Below are 22,159 nucleotides of genomic sequence, written 5' to 3'. Positions count from 1 at the left end.
ACGCAGTAATTAAAACTGAGAGGACTTTTCCTATTAGTGAAACTCACAACATGATTTTAGACCTGTTTAACATCATATCCATTGTCTGCTGTCCATCTCGCAACATTGTCGAGGTCATTTTTCAGTTACTCACAGTCTTGAAAATTACTTATTACTCTATATTTGTGTCCTTTGTAAATATTTATATATCTTTCATTTTAGATTCATATCTATTGTACATAGCTCGGATCTTTGTAATTCGGCGTTATGCTGTTGCTGATCCTGAATAAATAAATAAATAAATAAATAAATAAATAAATAAATAAATAAGTAAATAAATAAATAAATAAATAAATACACAGTATGACGTCATCCGCAAAAGTCCTTGTCTCTGATTCCAGTTCTTTACTCATATCACTTATATATAAAAGAAAAGAAAGATGTAACCGATACGGGTGTTGGTACTGATAACGATAAAGTTTCTGAGGAATTCGATTTTGCACGTAAGAGATTTTTGTTGTTGTAACTATATTTAGTTTCACAGCAAGTTTAATATACATGAAAGTATGTTATATAGATCTTCTTCATATTTTCATTTTCCCATTTATGTGGGGTCTGCATTCTTGCAATGTTTCCTCCACTTCAATTGATCCATAGCGTCCCGAGGGCTGAGTTTGGTGAGACGCATGTCATCTCTCGTCCTATCCAGCCAGCGTGTTTGAGTTCGCCCTCGAGGTCGGCGACCCTCCACGTTCAGTTGAAGGACAGTCTTTGCAACTGAGTTTTCACTGCTACGGAGTATAATCCCATACCATCGCCGACGTGATTCACGCATTTTCTCTGTGATTGGGGTAATCTTGAATTTCTTCCGCACAGCATCGTTCCTGATATGGCCTAGTCGAGTCAAGCCATTGGACCACCGCAGCATCTTCATTTTCATTGTATGAATTGCCTGTACGTTCTTTGATGTTGTAGGCCAGCATTCAGATCCATAAAGGACCTTCGGTCTAATCACTGCGCGGTATACTTTAGATTTCAGATGCAATGGGATTTTCTTACCATACAGGACTATAGTAACTTGGCGCTATTTCATCCATGCGGCACTGACTCCTGTCTTGACATCAGGAGTCGTACTGCAGTCTGAGATGATGCACGACCCAAGGTATTTGGACTGGGTCATCACTTTATTACGTTGAACCCCACCCACCGTGATCATGCCATTAGTTTGGTCACCGCATTACAGATTTAATTTCATCCCAAAATTTTCAAGACGCATCTTCCACTCTCGTACTTGCTGTTTGAGGCCCTCACATGTCTCGTCAGCTAACATGACATCGTCCACATAAAATAATGTCCATGGATGTCTTGTCTGGATGTCATTTGCGATGGCGTTCATGCAGAGTATGAAGAGCAATGGGGACAAGGCTGATCCATGATGGATACCAGCATTGATTTGGAAGGTATCGGACATTACTCCTACACACCGTACTGAACTTGCGGTCTTTCGGTACAGAAGTTTCACCCAGTTGACACAGGCTTCAGGTACACTGCGTAGTCTCATTCCCAGCCAAATGAGATCATGTGGTACTCTGTCGAACGCCTTTTCCAAATCAAGGAAGGCCAAGTGAACTGTCTTCCTTTTCTCGTGGTGTCTTTCCATCAATAGACGAAGTGCATGGATGGCGTCTGTTGTTGTTCCGCTGTTTTTAACAAAGCCACACTGGTTATAGAGATACCCATGGTAAATTTTACCAATGATTAAGTTTATTTGGGATAGTAAAACAATTTTGTAGGGAAAGAAGCACAATAGCTCCTATGGGTGTGTCCATAAACTGAAAGGAATAAACTAAAATTGAAAGTATAATCTCCACTTTAATTTGTATGTTATTATTATTTCTAGGTATTATTCATTTTTGCATGTCTCTCGTAAATTGTCATAATTTTGAGCTGGATAATTCTTGCGCCGGATTTCATCTGAAAATGTGGTGTTACCAAACAGTTAAAATATGATAGTCATCACTGCATTGGTTTCATAACCTACTTTATATCTGATGCCAATTTCAGTCTTACAAACTTCCTCGCTTTCTCAATATCACTGTGGAAGGCTGCAGAACTCAAGGATGTAATTCGAACTCACTTCTACAGATGGGGCTGTGCATATCACCATGGTAAATACTGTATGGCACAATTACTTCGCTGAAAGAAACGCATTCTTCTTTGAAAAGTATAAGATTCGTAATCGTGAGATGTTAATTGTATTTTTCCTGGAAGGGGAGATAACAGACTTCATATGGTGCAAACTTAAGCTGTTCATACCTTCTCATTTTTTCAATATCGCTGTCAAAAACAGAGAGTAATTTTTTTTATAATATACATACATGTCTTCCGAAATGGAGACTGTGATTGCGTGCTTTGTGATAAACTAGTAGGCCTATATATACAGAATGTACTCTTTCAATCACTCTATGTGACATGAATGCAGTTCATGGAGCACCTGGTATACTAGAGCGTGCACATGTAGATACAGTAGATGTATTTGAGTTCAGCGTCGTTTACTGTACGAGATAAGCATTGGTTCAATGCTGCAGAGTGAACTAACTGACATTTTCAAATATGGTAATGGACACTGGTCAAACGAGATAGATGGTAGGCCCAGAACACAGACCTGAATGAGTCTATTCTGGGTCATGGCACCTATCTCAATTACTGTCCAAAATACATGCAGCTTCAATCATTCTCGTCGACACCACTGTACCACTAATTTTTATCGGACATTTTCTACATCCACAAGCACATGGAACTTGTGACCAAACGCATTCGAAATCTTCAAAATGAAGTGAAATTTTTAGGGATATGGAGTAAGTACTATATATATACAGTATTAATTTAAAGACCCGAGCGAGTTGGTCATGTGGTTAGGGTCAGGCAATTGTGAGCTTGCATTCGGGAGATATTGGGTTCGAATCCTACTGTTGGCAGCCGTGAAGGTGTTTTTTCGTGGTTTCCCAAGTAAATGTTGGGGCTGTACTTTAATTAAGGTCACGGTCACTTCATTCCAACTCCTAGGCCTTTCCTATCCCATCGTCACGATTAGAACTATTCTCTGTCGGTTCGACGTAAAGCAGCTTGTAAAAAAATAATACGTTGAAAAAGCCGAACATGCAAATTTGTATGAAGTTAGGACGGAATGACACTATTTCATCAATTCGTCATTTTTATTAAACATGTGCTGGTCAGCATATTGTCCTAACTTGTCACGTTCCATCCAGACAGATGAAGTTCAAATTCCGGGTGATCCTAGGTGTGAATTTTCATCTGAAGATAAAGTGGAGTCGGGAAGGGTATTCAGCCTTTAACGCCTAGCCATGAAACAAGATGAGCTAGGTTCTTTCCAGATTACATCTGGGATAAGTTGAAGGCAGAAGGAGAGAGAGAGAAGTTATCGTAACAAAAACAAACGAAAGCTTTTGAGCATTATCGGAATTGAACCATGCTATCAAAATTCTCCCTCAACTCAATATAGGGGACTGGCATTATTCCGGCAGATTGGCTGAGATCAACAGTAACTGTTACTCTGCCAATAAAAATGACCGCCAAACGTTATGTGGAATACAGAACAATAAATCTCTTGAGGTAAGTACTGAAAAAAGTTCCTCCTAGAATTTATACCATTTCGTGAAAGGTCTGGCACAAGGGATGCCTTATTCCTGCATGCAAGTCTTAAACTGCGGGGCTGTAACATGAATACAGATGTGAATGCATGCTTAGTAGAATAAGAGAAAGCATTCGCTATAGACCACCTTATTGAGATATTCCAGAAGATTGGCTTTAAGGGCAAAGGTAGTTCATCCTTACTGGAACCGAAAGGCCAGTGTGAGAACTGAAGGTCAGAACTACCAAGAGAAAAGAAGTTCATCGTGGTGTTCATCATGTTGAGTTTTATCCCATCTCATGTTTAACATCTGCTCTACCTGAAGCATAAGAAACATCATCGACAACAGGTATCAGGATGAACAGAGAACGTGCAATATAAGTGACTTAGGTCATGCAGATGATTCTGTTGTATTAGCTGAAACGGCGGGAGATTCGCAAATATTCCTCGTGGGAGTTAACATTGCCTGCAGCAACAGAGGCATGTACATGAATGTTAAGAAGATCAAGCTTATGATTATATGTAGGAAAGAGAGAAGAGGCGTGCAACTAATTTTCGGTAAAGAAAGGATAGGGCGTGTTTTGCATTAGAGATATATTGAATGCTACCTTAATGAACAGTAGGAACGCAGAAAAGAAATCAAAGTTAAAGCTGAAATAGTGCGATGCATCTTAACGAAAATGAAATGCCTACTGTGCAATAAGCAACTCTGTCTTGACATTATAGTTCGCATTCTTAGACGTTGTCTTTCCAACATTTTGAGAGAAGACAAATGCAAACTTCCGTAACTGATACTGAAGACTGATGGAATGCGTGGACATGGGAGACGTTGATTAACATGGTTTGGATTGGTTGGGCAAAAGTTCGAATTCACCCTAGAAGTTGCAAAATCTAAAGTTTAAAATGCCTACAAGGACACCACAGGCTACATAACAGACCCAACAATCCGTTTCGAATCATCTGCTAGCCAGCCGAACGACGTTGATGAGGAAACGAAATACATTTATAAGCCCACTATTCCGTTCTACAAGAAAGCTTACGGTCTTCAAAAGATCGAAGTTATTTGCCTAGTATTTGGAGCCAGGGGGACAATGCCAAGGAAATTTCTTACATTCTCTCATGCTTTTCAACTTCCCAACTCATTGGTGAATGAAATGATGCTGACCGCTTTAAAATCATCAATCAGCATTTTGCCCAACTACGTTCGCTGAGACGCTTTGTCGTTATTGATTTTTTTCAAATCTCATGGACTTCCTTGAATATTATCATTGGATTTTTATACTTTGTCTTTTAGGCAACCCTCAAGTGGGGAAAGTGATTGGTAAATTTCTTTAGTAAATATGTTATAGGCAGAAGATGACACCTCAAAAAGGAGTCAAATTTTCATTTAAATAGTGGAGGCTAGTTATATATTCTTATAGAGCTGACATAACATATTTTTTTATTAAATGCATTAGTATAAATACAGCGGGTGTGAATCTTACTGGTTTTTTAAATTAAAGAAGTATTATTGCCATTAATGCTTTCACGGCCCGTACTTATAGACATGATACTGTATAGGCTTTTCGGCTTATGCCGTGTCAAGAAAATAGGGTGAAATTCTTAACCTTTCGCAGAGAACTGTGCTGAGCGTCCTCAGAAGAAATGTCGACTGTACACGAGAAAGGCTTCTTAAACAATGACACTTTGAATTTGGACGTTATAATAGAAGTGGAAATGATACGTTCATTCGCCACCAGATGGCGACCAGGACGTGGCACAACGCTAGCGTTCGAAGCGGAAGCTGACCGAACCATCACAATCAGATTAAGCGGTTCGCATAAAGTGTTTGCGTAACATATGACATTGACAGTTGTATGATATACACACAAGCCTGGAATGAAACATCTGGCGACGAGGAACGTACGAATTTGGTTTCCAGCCATTAAGAATTTACGTAGGTAGTTCCCTTCGCTGTCCCTTCACTATTGTTATTTCGTCTCGGTGTTTTCCAATTTCGTACGTTCCTCGTCGCCAGATGTTTCATTCCAGGCTTGTGTCTATATCATACACCTGTCAATGTTATATGTTACGCAAACACATTATGCGAACCGCTTAGTCTGATTGTGATGGTTAGGTCAGCTTCCGCTTCGAACGCTAGCGTTGTGCTACGTCCTGGGGGCCATCTGGTGGCGAATGGACGTACCATTTCCACTTCTATTATAACGTCCAAATTCAAAGGTTCATTGTTTAAGAAGCCTTTCTCGTGTACAGTCGAGATTTCTTCTGAGGACGCTGAGCACAGTTCTCTGCGAAACGTTAAGCATTTCACCTTATTTTCTTGACACGGTATAAGCCCAAAAGTCTATACAGTATCATGTCTATAAAGAAGTATTATTTAAATAATTTGCATATTTCTTTGGGTTAAGTGATGAAAGTTGAACTCATTGGAGATTTTCATCTACTGTCACACACATGTGTTTTTAAACAAATCCTCGACTGCTTGTAGCTCGTACTCTTCGCTGGGCACAGGACAGTTACTTTGATCAGGAATTTGTAATCATGTTTTATCACAAATATGAAAGTACATATACCTGGTCACAATTCATTGTCTTTTAGAGATCCAAAAATACAGTTTTATTAATCCTAATGTATTGACATATACGACATGTTTCTGCGACTTTTCTGATTTACTGGCAAACGTAAGAAAAATGTTACGAAATAGTTATGAATAGCTATAATTTTACAATTGTGAGTAAATAAAGTTTGAGACTAAGTATTTCCAGCTTGAGTTTTGTATCAGAATACGTCCTTTGAAGGCTGAAAATAAATCCAGTTACCCCACAAATATATAATATCTGTGCATCTATCTACATAAATATATACTGTCTTATTTATAAATACATTACTCTGAGGTTGTTATCTATTGAAGAGTTTGACACTGAATTATGTTTGTTAGTTCATATGAATCCCTTCCTGCACTTCTTATCGTAAAGTAATAAAACGTGAATGCTATACGATGCTTTTTCACGTATTATTCGAAGCAAAATGAGCTGTACAATGTTCAATATTATTTTCATTCAGTAATAGGTTTATATTTTTATCGATTTCTTGAGTTCTGTGAGTTATGTATAAATGCATGAGTGAGATTTTCTTGCGAATACAGGAAGACACTGGAAATAATAATACAATGACATATGAAATGGCACACTTTGCACATTGGCGTGACTTCAGCTTGTTCTCCATGAAAGGTCACATTAACTCCATTTTATAAACCGTCATTATGCTTTATGATCATGCAATGTTTATTTGGAAATATATTCGGCCACGAGGTTGGTGTTGAAAGAAAAATTTATACTAAGTTGATGTGTGATGTTAAATTATAATACCTAATCACTTCTCGATGAAGTCCTCATTAGAGGAATGTTTATGATTTCTGAATTATTACCGAATAATCAAGAAGGATTTCTTTACATTCTATGGTAGAGTACTTCTGAATTAAAGGACAATTATTTTAATTGATTAGTAGACCATGTATTTTGTTCGACATTCCTTACTGAATTAGATGCACTGAATCGACATACAGTTCTAGTATGTGTTATGGACAGAATGGGGAGGCTATTACTGTTTCAACAAACTATTTTGATTGTAATAATTCAGAGTTATATCTATGAATAATTTTCTTTAGCTCTAAATTGAGATGCTCTCCCAGTTTATTTGCCTGTGTTCTGGTACATTATATAAGCTAATCAAGTTGTAATACTAGTACTTTATTGGAGGAGTTTTCCACATTTTATCAATTTATATTCTCCAATATTCTAGTTTTTTCGGTCTGTTTAGACACAAAGCAATATAATACCACTATTACGAGATTAGAATAAATAATACAATTGGACGACAAACAGTAAAAGTATTGGATAACAATTTGGCTATTCCCTTGTTTAACCCTTTCATACGTAATCAATATTCAAGGAAAATACATGCTACACTTCATTAATATTATCAGAAATGTACAGAATCGTTCAAAATATTCAACGCGAACTCGGAGATAATATACCATCTGTGGAAAAGCCTATCATGGGAACAAGCTGGAGCTGTACTCACCAGCGATGACCCACTCAATTTTATTTGGCAGTGCCCAGTTTTCACTTACAAGTTTGATTTCTGAGAGAGAGATTCTTGTACTTCACTTGGAACAATCTTGAAATGTCATTAAGTGGCTAGTGTATTTAGAGACGAACGTATCTAGCTTATAAGTGATTGGTACACCTCCAAGATTTATGCCAGTGGATCGCTGGTGATTCTAACAACTAGACGAAGATAGAACGGGACTTACCTGGAAGACGGTGACGGTTGCCCACAGAATATTGTTAAAGTGCTTCCTGTCACAAACACACTGCGGATGGCGATTCACAATTTCATGACAATTGCATCTTCTTGACCCGTCTGAGAGCATGCAAAACTTACCGCCAAACAGGTACATTCCTAAAATACTGCAAGAGATAGAAACACACACAGTATAAACAGCCAACAGAGGTGTTAGTACTGGAGGAAGCAGAATCTGACTAAATCAGTTTCTACAAGGATACACATAACAAAAAAGTACACACTGTTTCTACAACGTGTTTTATGTGTGGAATGTATCACCAAAAGCTGCCGAAGATCGTTTGTGAATTAAGACACGTAAGGTGTGCTTAATACATGAATTAGAAGCAAAACATTTCTTACGATAGCTGAATGTAACTATTGTTGCAAATATTTTATAAGTGATTGACTGCAGTTGAAGCGTCTGTGCCTCGTGACGTGTTTGTGCATTGTTGTGAAGTTGAAAACAGAGTTCTCTCTATGTGAATATTTGAAAAGTCATATCAATATAAAGTTTGTGAAATTTTGCAAAGTTGTATTAGGTTACGTGTATGCCTGTGTGGCAGTGAACAGCGCAGAGTAATTGAGTGAATTTTGCAATCCTTACTTTTTTTAATCATTGATGCAATTATACAGCAGGTGGCCCTCTAAGGTGGAAGAAACTAATAAAAAACGGCTCCAAATACTCATTAGTCAGTAAATTGTGTTGATACACTACGAAAAAGTTCATAACGAATCATTTCATAACCAATTTCGTAGCAGTAATGACTTGTTAGGTATTGAATGAAACGGTATTAACTTTAATACGACAGATCCGGTATGTTGAATGTACTAAATCTTTAAAAATCATGTGATCATGGAAACGTATTCTGTTTCCGATCAAAAATATATTGTTTTTGTTACAGTTTTAAAATATAGGTTTTAGACGATGTACAGACGCGAAAAGGCTAGAACAGAGATGAAAACTGCGTGATCTCAATGCTAACATTTTCCTGGTTTGGAAATGAGGAGCCATAGAATGCCATCATCAGGACTACCGACACATGGATTGCATTCACCACCTCTGGAACGCAAGCTTACAGTTTCCTGACTAGGACATCATAGCCAACTCTGTTTTTGACAATAAATAAATAAATAAATAAATAAATAAATAAATAAATAAATAAATAAATAAATAAATAAATAAATAAATAAATAAATAAATAAATAAATAAATAAATAAATAAATACAAGACACATTATGCGCTTTAGAATTTAATATTTTATTAAACTTAATTTTATAGAAGCCTTCGTAGCTTAGACGGCAGCGCGCCGGCCTCTCACAGCTAGGTTCCTTGGTTCAAATGCCGGTCACTCCATGTGAGATGTGTGTTGGACAAAGCTGAGGTGGGACAGGTTTTTCTCCAGGTACTCCGATTTTCCCTGTGATCTTTCGTTCCAGAAACACTCTCCAATATCATTTCATTTCATCTGTCAGTCATTAATCATTGCCCCAGAGAAATACGACAGGCTTCTGCAGCCGGCACAGGTCCTATCCTCGCCGCTAGATAGGGTCTTCATTCATTCCATTCCTGACCCGGTCAAATGACTGGGAACAGGCTGTGGATTTTAATTTTTTTCATCAGACTTAATTTTAAATATTGTCAAAATAAAACTCAGCTCCCTTATACAGCCAAACCCTACGGGCACGCACACCAAACATAATGTTTACAGGTTCAATTTTTTCTTTTTTTGCTAGTTGTTTTTTTTACGTCGCACCGACACAGATAGGTCTTACGGCGACGATGGGACAGGAATGAGCTAGGAGTGGGAAGGAAGCGGCCGTGGCCTTAATTAAGGTACATTTGCCTGGTGTGAAAATGGGAAACCACGGAAAACCATTTTCAGGGCTGCCGACAGTGGGGTTCGACCCTACTATCTCCCGAATTCTGGATACTGGCCGCACTTAAGCGACTGCAACTATCGAGCTCGGTCAATTGTTTCTAAGAAAAGCGTACTTCCGAGGTACTCATTTTTATAACCTGTTGATTGTGAAACGCGTATTTATCTATTATTGACCATACATGAAATATTTCAAAAATCTTGTAGCTTTTAAAACTAAGGAAATTGAATTTTAAAATCATTTTCCCATATTACAAACCTCCCAATGAATGCAGAAATAACAAATATCAAAATAAAAATCATGCATGTAAGGATTAGTCCTCTTCTTCCAAGAGGCTTCTTCAGTAGTCCAAGAAGGTGGATAGCAGCTGCTGCCATGTCAGGATAGGATAATTCAGTGCCCTTCAATGGCAGGAGCAAGTAAACAACGGGTTTTGACCAATAGCGGGAATCAGCGTAAGCATCGGCTGCTTACCTAGAGTACAAAGAGCAGATTAACCTACTCTAAAGAGGGCTTAATTTAATGATAACATGGATTAACCTTTGTTTAAACCACTCGGCCCTAACAGAAACCATTATTCTCCGATAGAATTCTATATTTATTTACTAAAGATGTAAGTCTGCACTTGTATTGCCATGTTATGCTTCAATTAATATACATTTGATTTCTGGTTTGGTTAATGGTACTTTTTACATTCTATTTAATTGCCTGCAATGGGATTATAGAAGCGCCATGCATTACGCTGTGCAAGTCAGGAGGCTACTATATCTATAGTGCTAATTTAGAGAGTGGGGATTAGACTACCAAGCTTCCAGTTCGGAGCGACATCAGTATATTGTCAATCTGGGCGGTCAGGTGGTCGAATGATACATACATCACAATAACTAAAACTCGACTGAAAATGCATACTTCGCGTTGCATACAACACGAACTATGAGATTAGTTATACGGAATAATGCACTTTCTTCTAAAAACATCACGGTGTAATACAGTCGAGAATGAAGCAGCGCGAAAGTGAAATGAAAATCGTCAGAATTGTATTTTTGAAATTTGCTGGCAACACATCTTATCATATCGGGTTACCGTCGGGAAGCTATAATCCAGTGGATCTCAGCGAAAAGAATAGGACAAAGGAATATGCATAGCAAAAAGTTCTGAGGTCATCAGGCAGATGGTATAATTGGCAAGAAATAACAGCATTCTTCTGGTGGTTTCATAGAAAAGTTGTTGACCAAAAAATAAACATAAATATATATATCTTAGAAGTACCTTAAATAAGTAACAGGATTCATTCCCGCCAGGTCTAAATAGCCCACAGGCAACTTAGTCGCTGTTTGCATAAAGGCACCACCAACCGACTCCACCTGTTCATTAATGGCCTCTGGAAAATCCTTCCTGGAGGCAGAAACAACTCCCGGAATCATTAATCAACAAGGGGAATGCATACGCAAGGACTTACAGAAGATAAAGTATTTAGTCAGCAGGATGAAAAGGTGGTTAGATGTAAGGATAATGTCTAGACAGAGTAGACGATTAATACTGGCAATTTACTGAAATTTGCCTATGAAATTAAAAGCATGTACAAAAAGCTAGAAAAGCAGCTGGGATTGATTTCTTGGGACATATTAAAGGCTAGAAGCATGCAACCCGCTCAGTCATCGAGTCTTCGGGAATGTACATGGTGTTTCCAACCGGCGCGCTGACGCTGTGTGTGTGTGTGTGTGACGTCAATCAATCAATCAATCAATCAATCAATCAATCAATCAATCAATCAATCAATCAATCAATCAATCAATCAATCAATCAATCAATCAATCAATCAATCAATCAATCAATCAATCAATCAATCAATCAATCAATCAATCAATCAATCAATCAATCAATCAATCAATCAATCAATCAATCAATCAATCAATCAATCAATCAATCAATCAATCAATCAATCAATCAATCAATCAATCAATCAATCAATCAATACTGATCTGCATTTAGGGCAGTCGCCCAGGTGGCAGATTCCCTATCTGTTGTTTTCCTAGCCTGTTCTTAAATGATTGCAAAGAAATTGGAAATTTATTGAACATCTCCCTTGGTAAGTTATTCCAATCCCTAACTTCCCTTCCTATAAATAAATGTTTGCCCCAATTTGTCCTCTTGAATTCCAACTTTATCTTCATATTTTGATCTTTCCTACTTTTAAAGACACCATCCAAACTTATTCGTCTACTGATGTCCTCCCACACCATCCCTCCACTGACAGCTCGGAATATACCATTTTAGTCGAGCAGCTCGTTTCCTTTCTCCCAAGTCTTCCCAGCCCAAACTTTGCAACATTTTTGTAACGCTACTCTTTTGTCGGAAATCACCCAGAACAAATCGAGCTGCTTTCCTTTGGATTTTTTCCAGTTCTTGAATCAAGTAATCCTGTTGAAGCTCCCATACACTGGAATCATACTCTAGTTGGCATCTTACCAGAGACTTACATGCCCTCTCCTTTACATCCTTAGTATAACCCCTAAATACCCTCATAACCATGTGCATAGATCTATACCCTTTATTTACAATCATATTTATGTGATTACCATCTAATATATATACAGGGCTGAATATGACAGACAGCAGTCAGCTGTTGTCCAACGATCAGTCTACGGCGTAGGTCAGCCACGGAGTACCCTGTTGAAAATATGGACTGAATAGGCGGACCGAACACTGATCGGGGGGTATCGCCTCAGGACTCGCTACAGCCTCGTTAGATCTCTCCTTCCTTAAAACTTAGCCAAATTAGATAGCATTCCGCTATGGTGGAATATTGTATAGTATTCAAGCTAGGATTATATTCATGAACCTAAAGCCGTTAGATATCAAGAGTCATTCTATTATTTCGCATTGTATTCAGACGACTAGAATTCCAGATAGTAGATAGCCATCAGCTATTATAGTCGTTCATATGTTCTCTATATTCTACATTTTTAATGTAAATCAGTTTGTACAGAGTAGGGTAAATCTGTAAAAATGTACGTACTTCTCAGTACATCATCAAGCTTACTCAGTGTGTAATTCCACGCTTGCTCAGAATAAGGAGCAAGTTCAAAGCCAATTTGTTCTTATGTATCGTGTGAAATATCTCACAAAAATAAACTTTTAAGTTGTGTTTGTATATTGTGCTTCTCGTATACAACAGTACCATATCTGAAACACTTATTTGATTACTGTTTACATGAAGGAGCGATACCAAAGGAATGGAGAGTTGCAATAGTAGCCTCACTGTACAAGGGAAAGGGCGATAAACATAAAGCGGACAGCTTTACATGTGTTGTTTGTAAGTTCTACGAAAACATTCATTAAACACGATTGCGAAATTCGGGTTTATGAAAGGTTATTCCAGGGAGTCTCAACTTGTGAGATTCAAGCAAGATATAACATATATTTTAGATTCAGGAGGTCAGATGGACTGTATTGCTATTGACCTATCCAAGGCTTTTGATAGGGTAAATCATGGGAGATTACTGAAGAAATTACAGCTATAGGACTAGAAGAAGGTTATTGAATAGGTGGCTAAATTTCTAGACAATAGAACTCTTGGAGTAGGTGACGTGTTATCTGATCCTGCGTTGATTAATAGGGGTCCCACAGGGCAGTATTATTGTACCTTATGTTTTCTTATATGTAAAAACTAGTAGTACCCGGCGTTGTCCGGAAAGTTTCTGAATATTTCCCTTTAAGATTTGCATTACCAGTTAGTTATGTGTGAAGTGAATTTTTATAGAATTACTTTTTGACTTGCAGATTGTTATGTTACGATCTATAATGTAGTTTAAGAATTATTTAGATGTGTTTGATTTCAAGTTTTAGATTATTTAATTTTTGAGTAAAACTTCGACTTTATGGAAGCTCGAATCGACTGGGAAGTATTTGATTCTGTCAAAAATTAAAAAGTGATAACAATATATACTTAGCCGTCGCACTATGGATACGATGTACAGGATTTCAACTGTCAATGGGACTGTCCCCCTATCGCCCCCCACCCCTAAGAGATAAAAAATCCGGATTATCACCATTCATCTCAGTGACCCCGAAAACTGTAGATTCGACACTGTTTTCGATAATTTTTATCTCTCACTCCCCCTTCACCCTCACCCCAAAGGAGGCGGAACTTGGAATTAAATCGGAGTGTCACTATTCATTTCAGCGACCACGAAAACTATGGATTCGATACTATTCTAGATTATTTTTATACCCCCTCGCCCCCTTCCATAAGGGAGCTAGGGTTGTCTTACCCCCAAGCGGTTTGTCTCCTGATACTAACTGATAAGTGTGCCAAGTTTGGTGAAATTGCTCCAGTGGTTTAGGAGGAGATGTGTCATTTACACCCCCCCCCACACACATATATATACACCCATTTTTATATATAGTAAGAAGCAGAAGCAGAAGAAGAAGAAAATATTTTATATATAGTTTTTCGATTATTTTTATATCTCACCCCCTTCGCCCCCCCCCACTTGGACCTGTAAAAAATTCCGAGTATTACTATTCATCTCAGAGACTCTGAAATCTATGGATTCGAAACTGTTTTTAATTATTTCTATACCTCACCCCCATTCACTCCCCATCTAAAAGGGAGCTGAACTTGGACTTTAAAAAATTATGGAGTATTACTTTTCAACTCACCGACCCCGAAAACTATGAATTCTACACTATTCTCGATTATTTTTATAACTAAACCCCTACCTTATGGTCGCTAGGGATAGCTTACCCCCACAGTGCTCGTCTCCCGATTGTAAGTAATACGTGTACCAAGTTTGGTTGAAATTGCTCCAGTGGTTTAGGAGGAGATGTGTCATTTACACACCCACGCGTACATCCATTTTTGTATATAGCAAGATAAGATTTTTATACTGCACCCCTTTTCCATCCCCGGCCAAAGGAGTCCTATGAGTGCCTTACACAACAGTATACTTTTCCAGATAGTAAGTCTTATGTGAACCAATTTTGGTTGGCAGCTATGCCCAAATGTGCATGCATAATCTCGCTGCTCTAAAATCCTGGAACTGACGTTGGCATGGTTACGGCAGTTCGTTTCTTTTATCCGATTCCTTATATGGATCAGACCCAGTTTGGCTTCCGAAATGGGGTCGGCACACATGAAGCACTCTTCTCCTTAAATGTACTAGTACAGAGGTGCAGGGACATGAATGTCGATGTATATACTTGTTTTATTGACTACAAAAAAGCCTTCGACTCTGTGAAACATGAAAAGATGATAGAGATATTAAGATCGACTGGTATTGACCAATGCGATTTACGCATTATCAGCGCACTGTACTGGAATCAAACCGCAGATGTCAAAATCGACCAAAGAACATCAGAAGCGTCTACAATCAGAAAAGTTGTTCGTCAGGGTTGTGTGCTGTCACCTCTCTTATTCAACATTTATTCTGAGGCAATATTTAAGAAGGTATTGTTGGAGGAAAACAGCGGGATAGTTATAAAATGACAGGCAATTAACAATATCAGGTACGCAGATGATACTGTTGTCATAGCAAATGAATTACCTGTGCTCCAACGCATGATAGACAGATTAGTCCAGCGCAGTGAAGAGTTTGGCCTGTTTGTCAACGCTTCCAAGACCAAAGTTGTAGTCTCCTCTAAAAGAAAAATTCCAGCAACACTGTCAATAAACGGCAGTAAGATTGAACAAGTATCCTCCTTCAAATACTTCGGTACTCTGCTAGATGAGGAATGTGATTCCAAGAGGGAGATAAAATCTAGAATAGAACAGGCCAGGAGCCAATTTTTTAAGCATGAAACAGCTATTTACAAAATCTGACCTAAGTGTGCAATTAAGAATGCGAATGATTCGGTGCTATGTATTCTCCATTTTTCTCTTTGGATGTGAAAGCTGGACCCTTGACCAAAATCTAGAAAAAAGAATTGATGCTTTTGAAATGTATTTATATCGCCGCCTACTCCGAATACCTTGGGTGCTGAAAATTTCGAATGACGAAGTCCTTCATCGCATGAAGAAACAAAAAGAACTACTACTTACTGTTAAAAAAAAAGAAAAACCCAATATCTAGGACACATTATGAGAGGCGAGAAGTACCAGCTATTACAACTCATCATTGAAGGTAAAATACAGGGGAAAAGGTCTGTTGGCAGGAGGAAGAATTCATGGCTGAAGGACATCCGAAGATGGCACAACTGCACTTCAGAAGATGCTTTTCATGCTGCAACATCACGTCTAGAGCTGGCTATGTGGACCGCCAACCTCCGCTAGGAGAAGGCGCCTCAAGAATAAGAAGATTCCTAGAGCAGGGGTAGTTTGGTGCCAATATCTCCGTAACGGTTGGTTTTACGGCCTTAAAACATGGTTTTTGGGCCCGTAGGGCTTACCGAGTTTTGTTCTTTGCGTCAAGAGGATTAAATTGAGCTTTGTCTCGTCCTTATACGACAAATTCGATATTTTGCCTATATTAGCCTATTATTTTTATATCCCCCCCGCCGCGCCCCCACCTAGAATTGTTTTGAAAATAAAATACAGCCCATGTTACTCCCTGGCAATGTAGCTTTCTATAGGTGAAGAATTTTTTTAAATCGGTTCAGTAGTTTTTGAGTCTATTCGTTACAAACAAACAAATTTTTTCTCTTGATAATATTAGTATAGATGATATAAGTAAATAAATCTAATCACAAGCAAGGCTGTTTACGGATGATGCTATACTGTATAGAGTAGTAAATGAGTTGTACGATTGTGAGTGACTGCATGGGGTCCTAGACAATGCTGTAAGATGGACAGCGGGCAGTGGTATGATGGTAAGTGGGATGAAAAATCAGGTTGTAAGCTTCACCAAGAGAAAAAAGTTCTGTTAGTTTTAATTATTGTATTGAGAGAGTAATAGTACCTCGAGGGGATCACTGTAAGTACCTAGGTGTTAATATAAGGAATGATCTTCTTTGGGGAAACCATATTAACGAGGTTGTTTAGAAAGGTTATATATCTCTTCAAATGGTTATCACCACCACCCCCTACCCTATACACCCTTTGCCCTTTAGTTAATTTTTACAACTGTCGTGACATTATTATGCCCTTCAACCCAAATGACATTTCAGGCATTCGCTGTTATGAAAAGTAAAATGTATGGAGCAGGAGGAGGTTAGTAAGGATTGATGACGGAGAGAAGCTAGGCTGACTTACATGTCAAATTTGAACGACTGCTCATGGAAATTAATGGCACCGAGAGTCATTCCTCATACATTTAAGTGGCTTACAGACGAAATCCAGTATGTCGTAGGTTATGGTATACTGAACCATTCTGTTCATGGAGCTATTGTATTAATTTGAGTATTGGATATTGGAATAATACTAGGCCACCCACGAAGCCGATGTCTTACAGTCTATGTCATAAAGGGGTCCAGAAGAAGCGTTCTTATGTGAAGTGAGCGCGAGCGTCATTATGAGAAATCTCCAGAACCCATTAGAAGGAGTTATGTCCAAAGCGAAGCCTCTTGATGAAGCTTGGGGACGCGTTCCAGTTCCCGGCTAAACTTATTCTAGGAGGGAAGAATGAAATAAATTAATATCTTTGGTTACAGAAGAGTTGCATTGGATTTGAGACAAGAATTGCAACCTGTATTATATCTGCTTTATTTTGATAGGCATTAGGGCTGCATTAATTAATGCATTCGCTAAGTTGCGCTCATGATAATTAATGCGGGAAAATTTTCCCGGGCACGCTAAGATTGCACGCAGCCAAGTGGCTTGATGACGCGACCCGGAATTATAAATTAAGGCCACCAGGGCATATCAGAGTCATTCGTAGACCGAGAGGCTGCAGGAACGAATCGTCATACGGCGTGTTGGTACTGAGAACAACTCTTTGTCTTCAAGCTACAACGACTACCTGTACTGCTATTTCTGCAAAGATTTACCCCAGCATCAAGTCAGAACGAGTGTTTGACAGCATCATTCCAAAGAAGCCACAACCAGGAGCTGAAGCCAACACAACAACGGGCATCGATCCAAGAACGTTGGGAGCACCTGACCAGCACAACATCGAAGAGGACACCTTCCGACTACAGAGGGAGCTGTACGAAGACACCACACCAGCAAGAATGTCTCCAAATGGTCAGCAGTATCTGATGCAAGCTCTGCAGTCTATCAGAATGTGGTAGATCCAGTGGTCCACAGGGATGGCCGCTCCGCTATGTCCTCTTCAGAATGCTAAATTAAGGTCAGAGCTTTCCAATTCTGTTTCAAGCATGTCATTTAAATTTAGATAGGTATATGGGGGCCGTCAGTCAGCAGATATTTGTGGGAATAGGAGAATTTCCCTTGTAATTTAGAGCTAGGCCTCAAACTCGAACCCCGTACTTTAAGGTAGATGTTATTGGTAGAGTCCTTGTTAGCGTATTTATAGTTCATTTTGATTGCGTTATTTTAATGTACGTGTTTTTTATAAGGGTCTGATTGAACTCATTTTGTCATAGGAGGTTAGTCTACAGATAGGTACTTTTATTAGATCACATTCAGGCATTTGTTTCTGCAGACGTAGAAGTGTATAATTATGACCAAGTTGTGACCAAGCCGTGACCAGTAATTCACCCAGATTCATTGATAGAGCGAGCGAGTCCAGGTATTTAAGAGATTTGAGCCCATAAGAGGCAGAAGTAAGATTTGCAGTCGGCCTGAGAGAGCCCAACCATTGAGAGTTTATTGATGATATTGTGGAAATGCCTAGTATGGCCATGCGACGATCGCTTAAGGAATAGTGTTTTGTAGCACCAGGATTTAGCCCATGAGAGGCATAAGTAAGATGAGCGAGATTGCTGAAGGTATCGAGACGAGGGCAGATCGCCCAGGTATATTTAAATGAGGGCTTTAGCAGCTGACTACGTGAAGTGTTCTTTTGAAAGGCAAGATTTTAGCCTGGCTCCCCGGTAGAGCTCATAAATTAGGGGACTGCCGCAAGTGGTGGGGTGAGAATGGAGGTCATTGAGCTTGACGTCACAGGCGGGTGTGTTGGTCGTCTGCAGTATTTCAAGTATGCCAGAAGGGGAAGAAACGACCTTCATGGTTTGAGAGCAGAGAGAGATTTGTTTTATGTCCTATGTGTTTTACGTAATCTTTTAACACTGGCCCGTTTCGATACTGACACCCTTGTAGGTGTTGATTGGATCCTTTTATATTGTTTGCATAGGTATCTTGGACGCCTTACCTGTCATAGGACTAGGGTTCGTGACCCAGTCAGGTCATTGTAAATTTTGTAGTGATTTTGTTTGCACCGGGGTTCGACGGCGCGAGGCATTGTAAATTTTATGGGAATCATTGTTTTTGTGTCAGTAAGCAGGGATCCATCCTTCTAAACTTCGTTACTTACCCTATGGTTACATGCTTGTTTCAGCGTACGGATTTTCGTGAAGGCAGTGAACTAATAGTCATCGGCCCAGCGTCATTTTTCCACCTCATATTAAAATGATTTTTATTTGTAAATAATTCAATTTTATGTAATAAATCCCTATTTGTTAAAATTTGAATGCAGCGGTGTTTTCTGTTAGATATTTATTTTAATTATTTTTACTTAGTCGAATTCTTACCTGAGTAGGCACATGTCCTAGTGTTTGAGCTTTATGTTGCCCCATTCTACCCATATTATCCCTGAGAAGAGCGCTCTCCCGGCTGATTGAAGAGGACAGTGTTCAGGTAAGACTATGTGCACCAGCTCACGTCTGTGAGAGTTCGTTCACTACTGTACTCTAGGTTCGAGACCGGCCTTTGCCTGGACGGAACTTTATAGTGCATTAGGGCACATAGTATTAATGGCGCCGAGCAACGTGGTGGCCGAAATTCCGTAAAAGGGGCCATAGCACCATTGTATAAATGGCACTAGCCATCGTGTTGGCCGAATTTTCGTAAAGGGCTAACCATAGCGCCACGGTATTAATGACGACGAGTAACGAATGGCCCGATATTTCAGTAAAAGGGACCATAGCGCCTTTGTCTACATTGTGAACTTGGTGTGGCTAACTGAGGACCCGATATTGCAGTAAGGAGGGTCATACAGTTTATTTTATTATGCCGTCAGGTGATGCTTGATATTTGTGTAAACGAGCTCACATAACCAAGTGGTATTTTACTGATTTTCCCCATAAAATAGGGCTATAGGTCATAATGTGTGTCTATAAAAGCAGGACCGGATATTTCGGTAAATAAAGGTCGTGCAAGGCTGGATTTCAGGCATATGTTATGACAGCTGCATTCAATTATGTGTTGTGCAGGTATACCAAGTTTGGTCTGTGATCTGTACTGTTAGAGTGGTGATATATTTGGAGTATGTTGTTAAACTTGTGAGGTTCAATGACTGCCAGTTCAGAGAGATATTTTGTGATGTTCTGTCTTGGATCTTACCATTAGTTTATGGATATTGCTGTTGGTGGTGTTTAGCGAGGAGGTGCTGATTTTGTGGTTTTCTTGTAGTGATGGAGGATATTCGTGCGGGGATTTGACCTGCAAGGTGTTGTGTTTTACAGGTGTATAATCGGATAGCTTGGATTTGTGCATGTGGTAGTTTTTGCTGGTTTATGACATTTTGTGGGAGAATTTTATGTTATGTTGTATATATATTTTGTATCATAGTGTTGTACTGACGGTTACCCTATGTTTGAATGACATGATATTAGATTGAGGTAGCCAATTTAGGCTTTGAAAGTTCGAGAGTTTAGCAGTAGGAACATTTTGATAAATTAGAAAGAGTAGGAAATTTATAGTATTTGAAATTTAATCGAGGACATACGGAGCGGGTTTTCCCGCCGGACTTTATGACAAGTGAGTTGGATGTCAGTAGACATGGGTGAGGTGCTGAGGCACATGAGCGATCAGCTAAAGGATCTATTAAATGCACAGACTACGCTTAGAGAGGATGTAGGAGAGATTAAAGGACAACAGATTAGGGATAAAGAGCAGATGAAAGAACAATTTGTGGCGCTTAAAGAGGAACTTAGGGAAGATATAGGTGAACGTTTGAACGAACAAGTGACTAGGAATCGTGAGCTATTGGTTCAGAACGGTGAACGTTTGAACGACCAAGTCAGTGCTCAATTTAAAGAACAAGAAAGTAGGAACTCGGATCAGATAAAAGAACTGAAAGTACACGTAACCGAGCAACTTACGGAGAAAATTGCGGAGTGCGAAGAAAGGGTGACCGAACAAGTAGTACGCACCGAAACACGGGTAGCTAACCAAATAACCGAGCTAAGGGAACACACTAGCATTCGTTTGGAGAAATTGGCCTCGGAAAATGAAGCGACTAGGGAAACCATAGCAGAATTAGATACCAAAATAGAGAATGTACGGCTGTGCTGTGTTACCACGACCGAGAAGTTAAGTCAACAGATGGAAGAATCGCACAGAACGGTAGAGAAGCAAATTCGGGAAGTCAAGAATCGTATCGAGGGAATAGAACAGCGCATGGAAGAAAAAGATAAGGAGACCCAGTCCGAACTGAGAACCGTTAAAGAAGACCTGGTAGCAGCAATAGATCGCATAGACTCTACCCAAGAGAGGCTAGAAAAAGTAGAGCAGAAAGTAGAAGACAGTATGGAGGCGAGGACTCGAGAAGGAGTTGGGAGGAAAGAGCAAACCACGGAAGAGAATAAGGAAGGTAGAGTCGGCGATAAGGTGTCCGAGGAGGAAATTATCAAAGAAGTTCAGCAGTCTGATTCACCGGTTGAACCGCCCGAAAATGAAGTGGTGCGAATGGAGCAATCTGATACAAACAGTCCAATGGTTCAGGAGGCAGAAGCAGAAAGGGAAGATACACCAAGAAACGAGAATATTACTGTAGCCTCAGAAGAAGGATTGAATGACACGACAAGCACGGAGGTGGAGACTGACCAAAGCAAGGAAGCTGGGGAAACGGCAACTTTGGTTTGGCTACAGGAAGGAGAAGAAGAGCAGTTCAAGAGTCACATTGTGCAGAGATCTGGCAACATAGCCATAGTCCTGTCAGAAGGGGCCGAGCTCAAGTACTACGCGACGACGTCTGAGGGCGAAGACCTCGTAAATTCTGCGCTAGAAGAAGTGAGTCTGGAATGTGTGACAGCATCCAAGGGCGAGGCAACGGATATAGGAAGGGAAATCGCGAACGAAGTGACCGGGATTTCTGGACGACGAGAAATGGGAGACCCGACCGGGAACGCACAAAATAATCAAAGGGAAACGGTTGGAAAGTATCTTCAAGAAATAGCAGCCGGTAATGAAGGAGACGATCAATGGTATAACCAGCATTCTAAGCGAAAGGAAGGAAAGA

The 22,159-nt window shown here is 39.4% G+C and overlaps 1 protein-coding gene across 1 annotated transcript in view; it reads right to left on the bottom strand.

Moving 5' to 3' along the window:
- Ca-alpha1T (Ca[2+]-channel protein alpha[[1]] subunit T) overlaps nt 1-22,159 on the bottom strand; it is a 614,336-nt gene that overhangs the window by 227,199 nt on the left and 364,978 nt on the right. The window contains exon 16 of the mRNA XM_068228299.1: nt 7,947-8,103. Within this exon, the coding sequence (XP_068084400.1) occupies nt 7,947-8,103 (157 nt within the window). The remainder of the gene's footprint in view (nt 1-7,946; nt 8,104-22,159) is intronic.

This window comes from Anabrus simplex, chromosome 6, assembly GCF_040414725.1.
Source record: "Anabrus simplex isolate iqAnaSimp1 chromosome 6, ASM4041472v1, whole genome shotgun sequence".
NCBI lineage: Eukaryota > Metazoa > Arthropoda > Insecta > Orthoptera > Tettigoniidae > Anabrus > Anabrus simplex.
The sequence above is the reverse complement of the archived record's forward strand: the minus strand, read 5'-3'. Positions and strand labels throughout refer to the sequence as shown.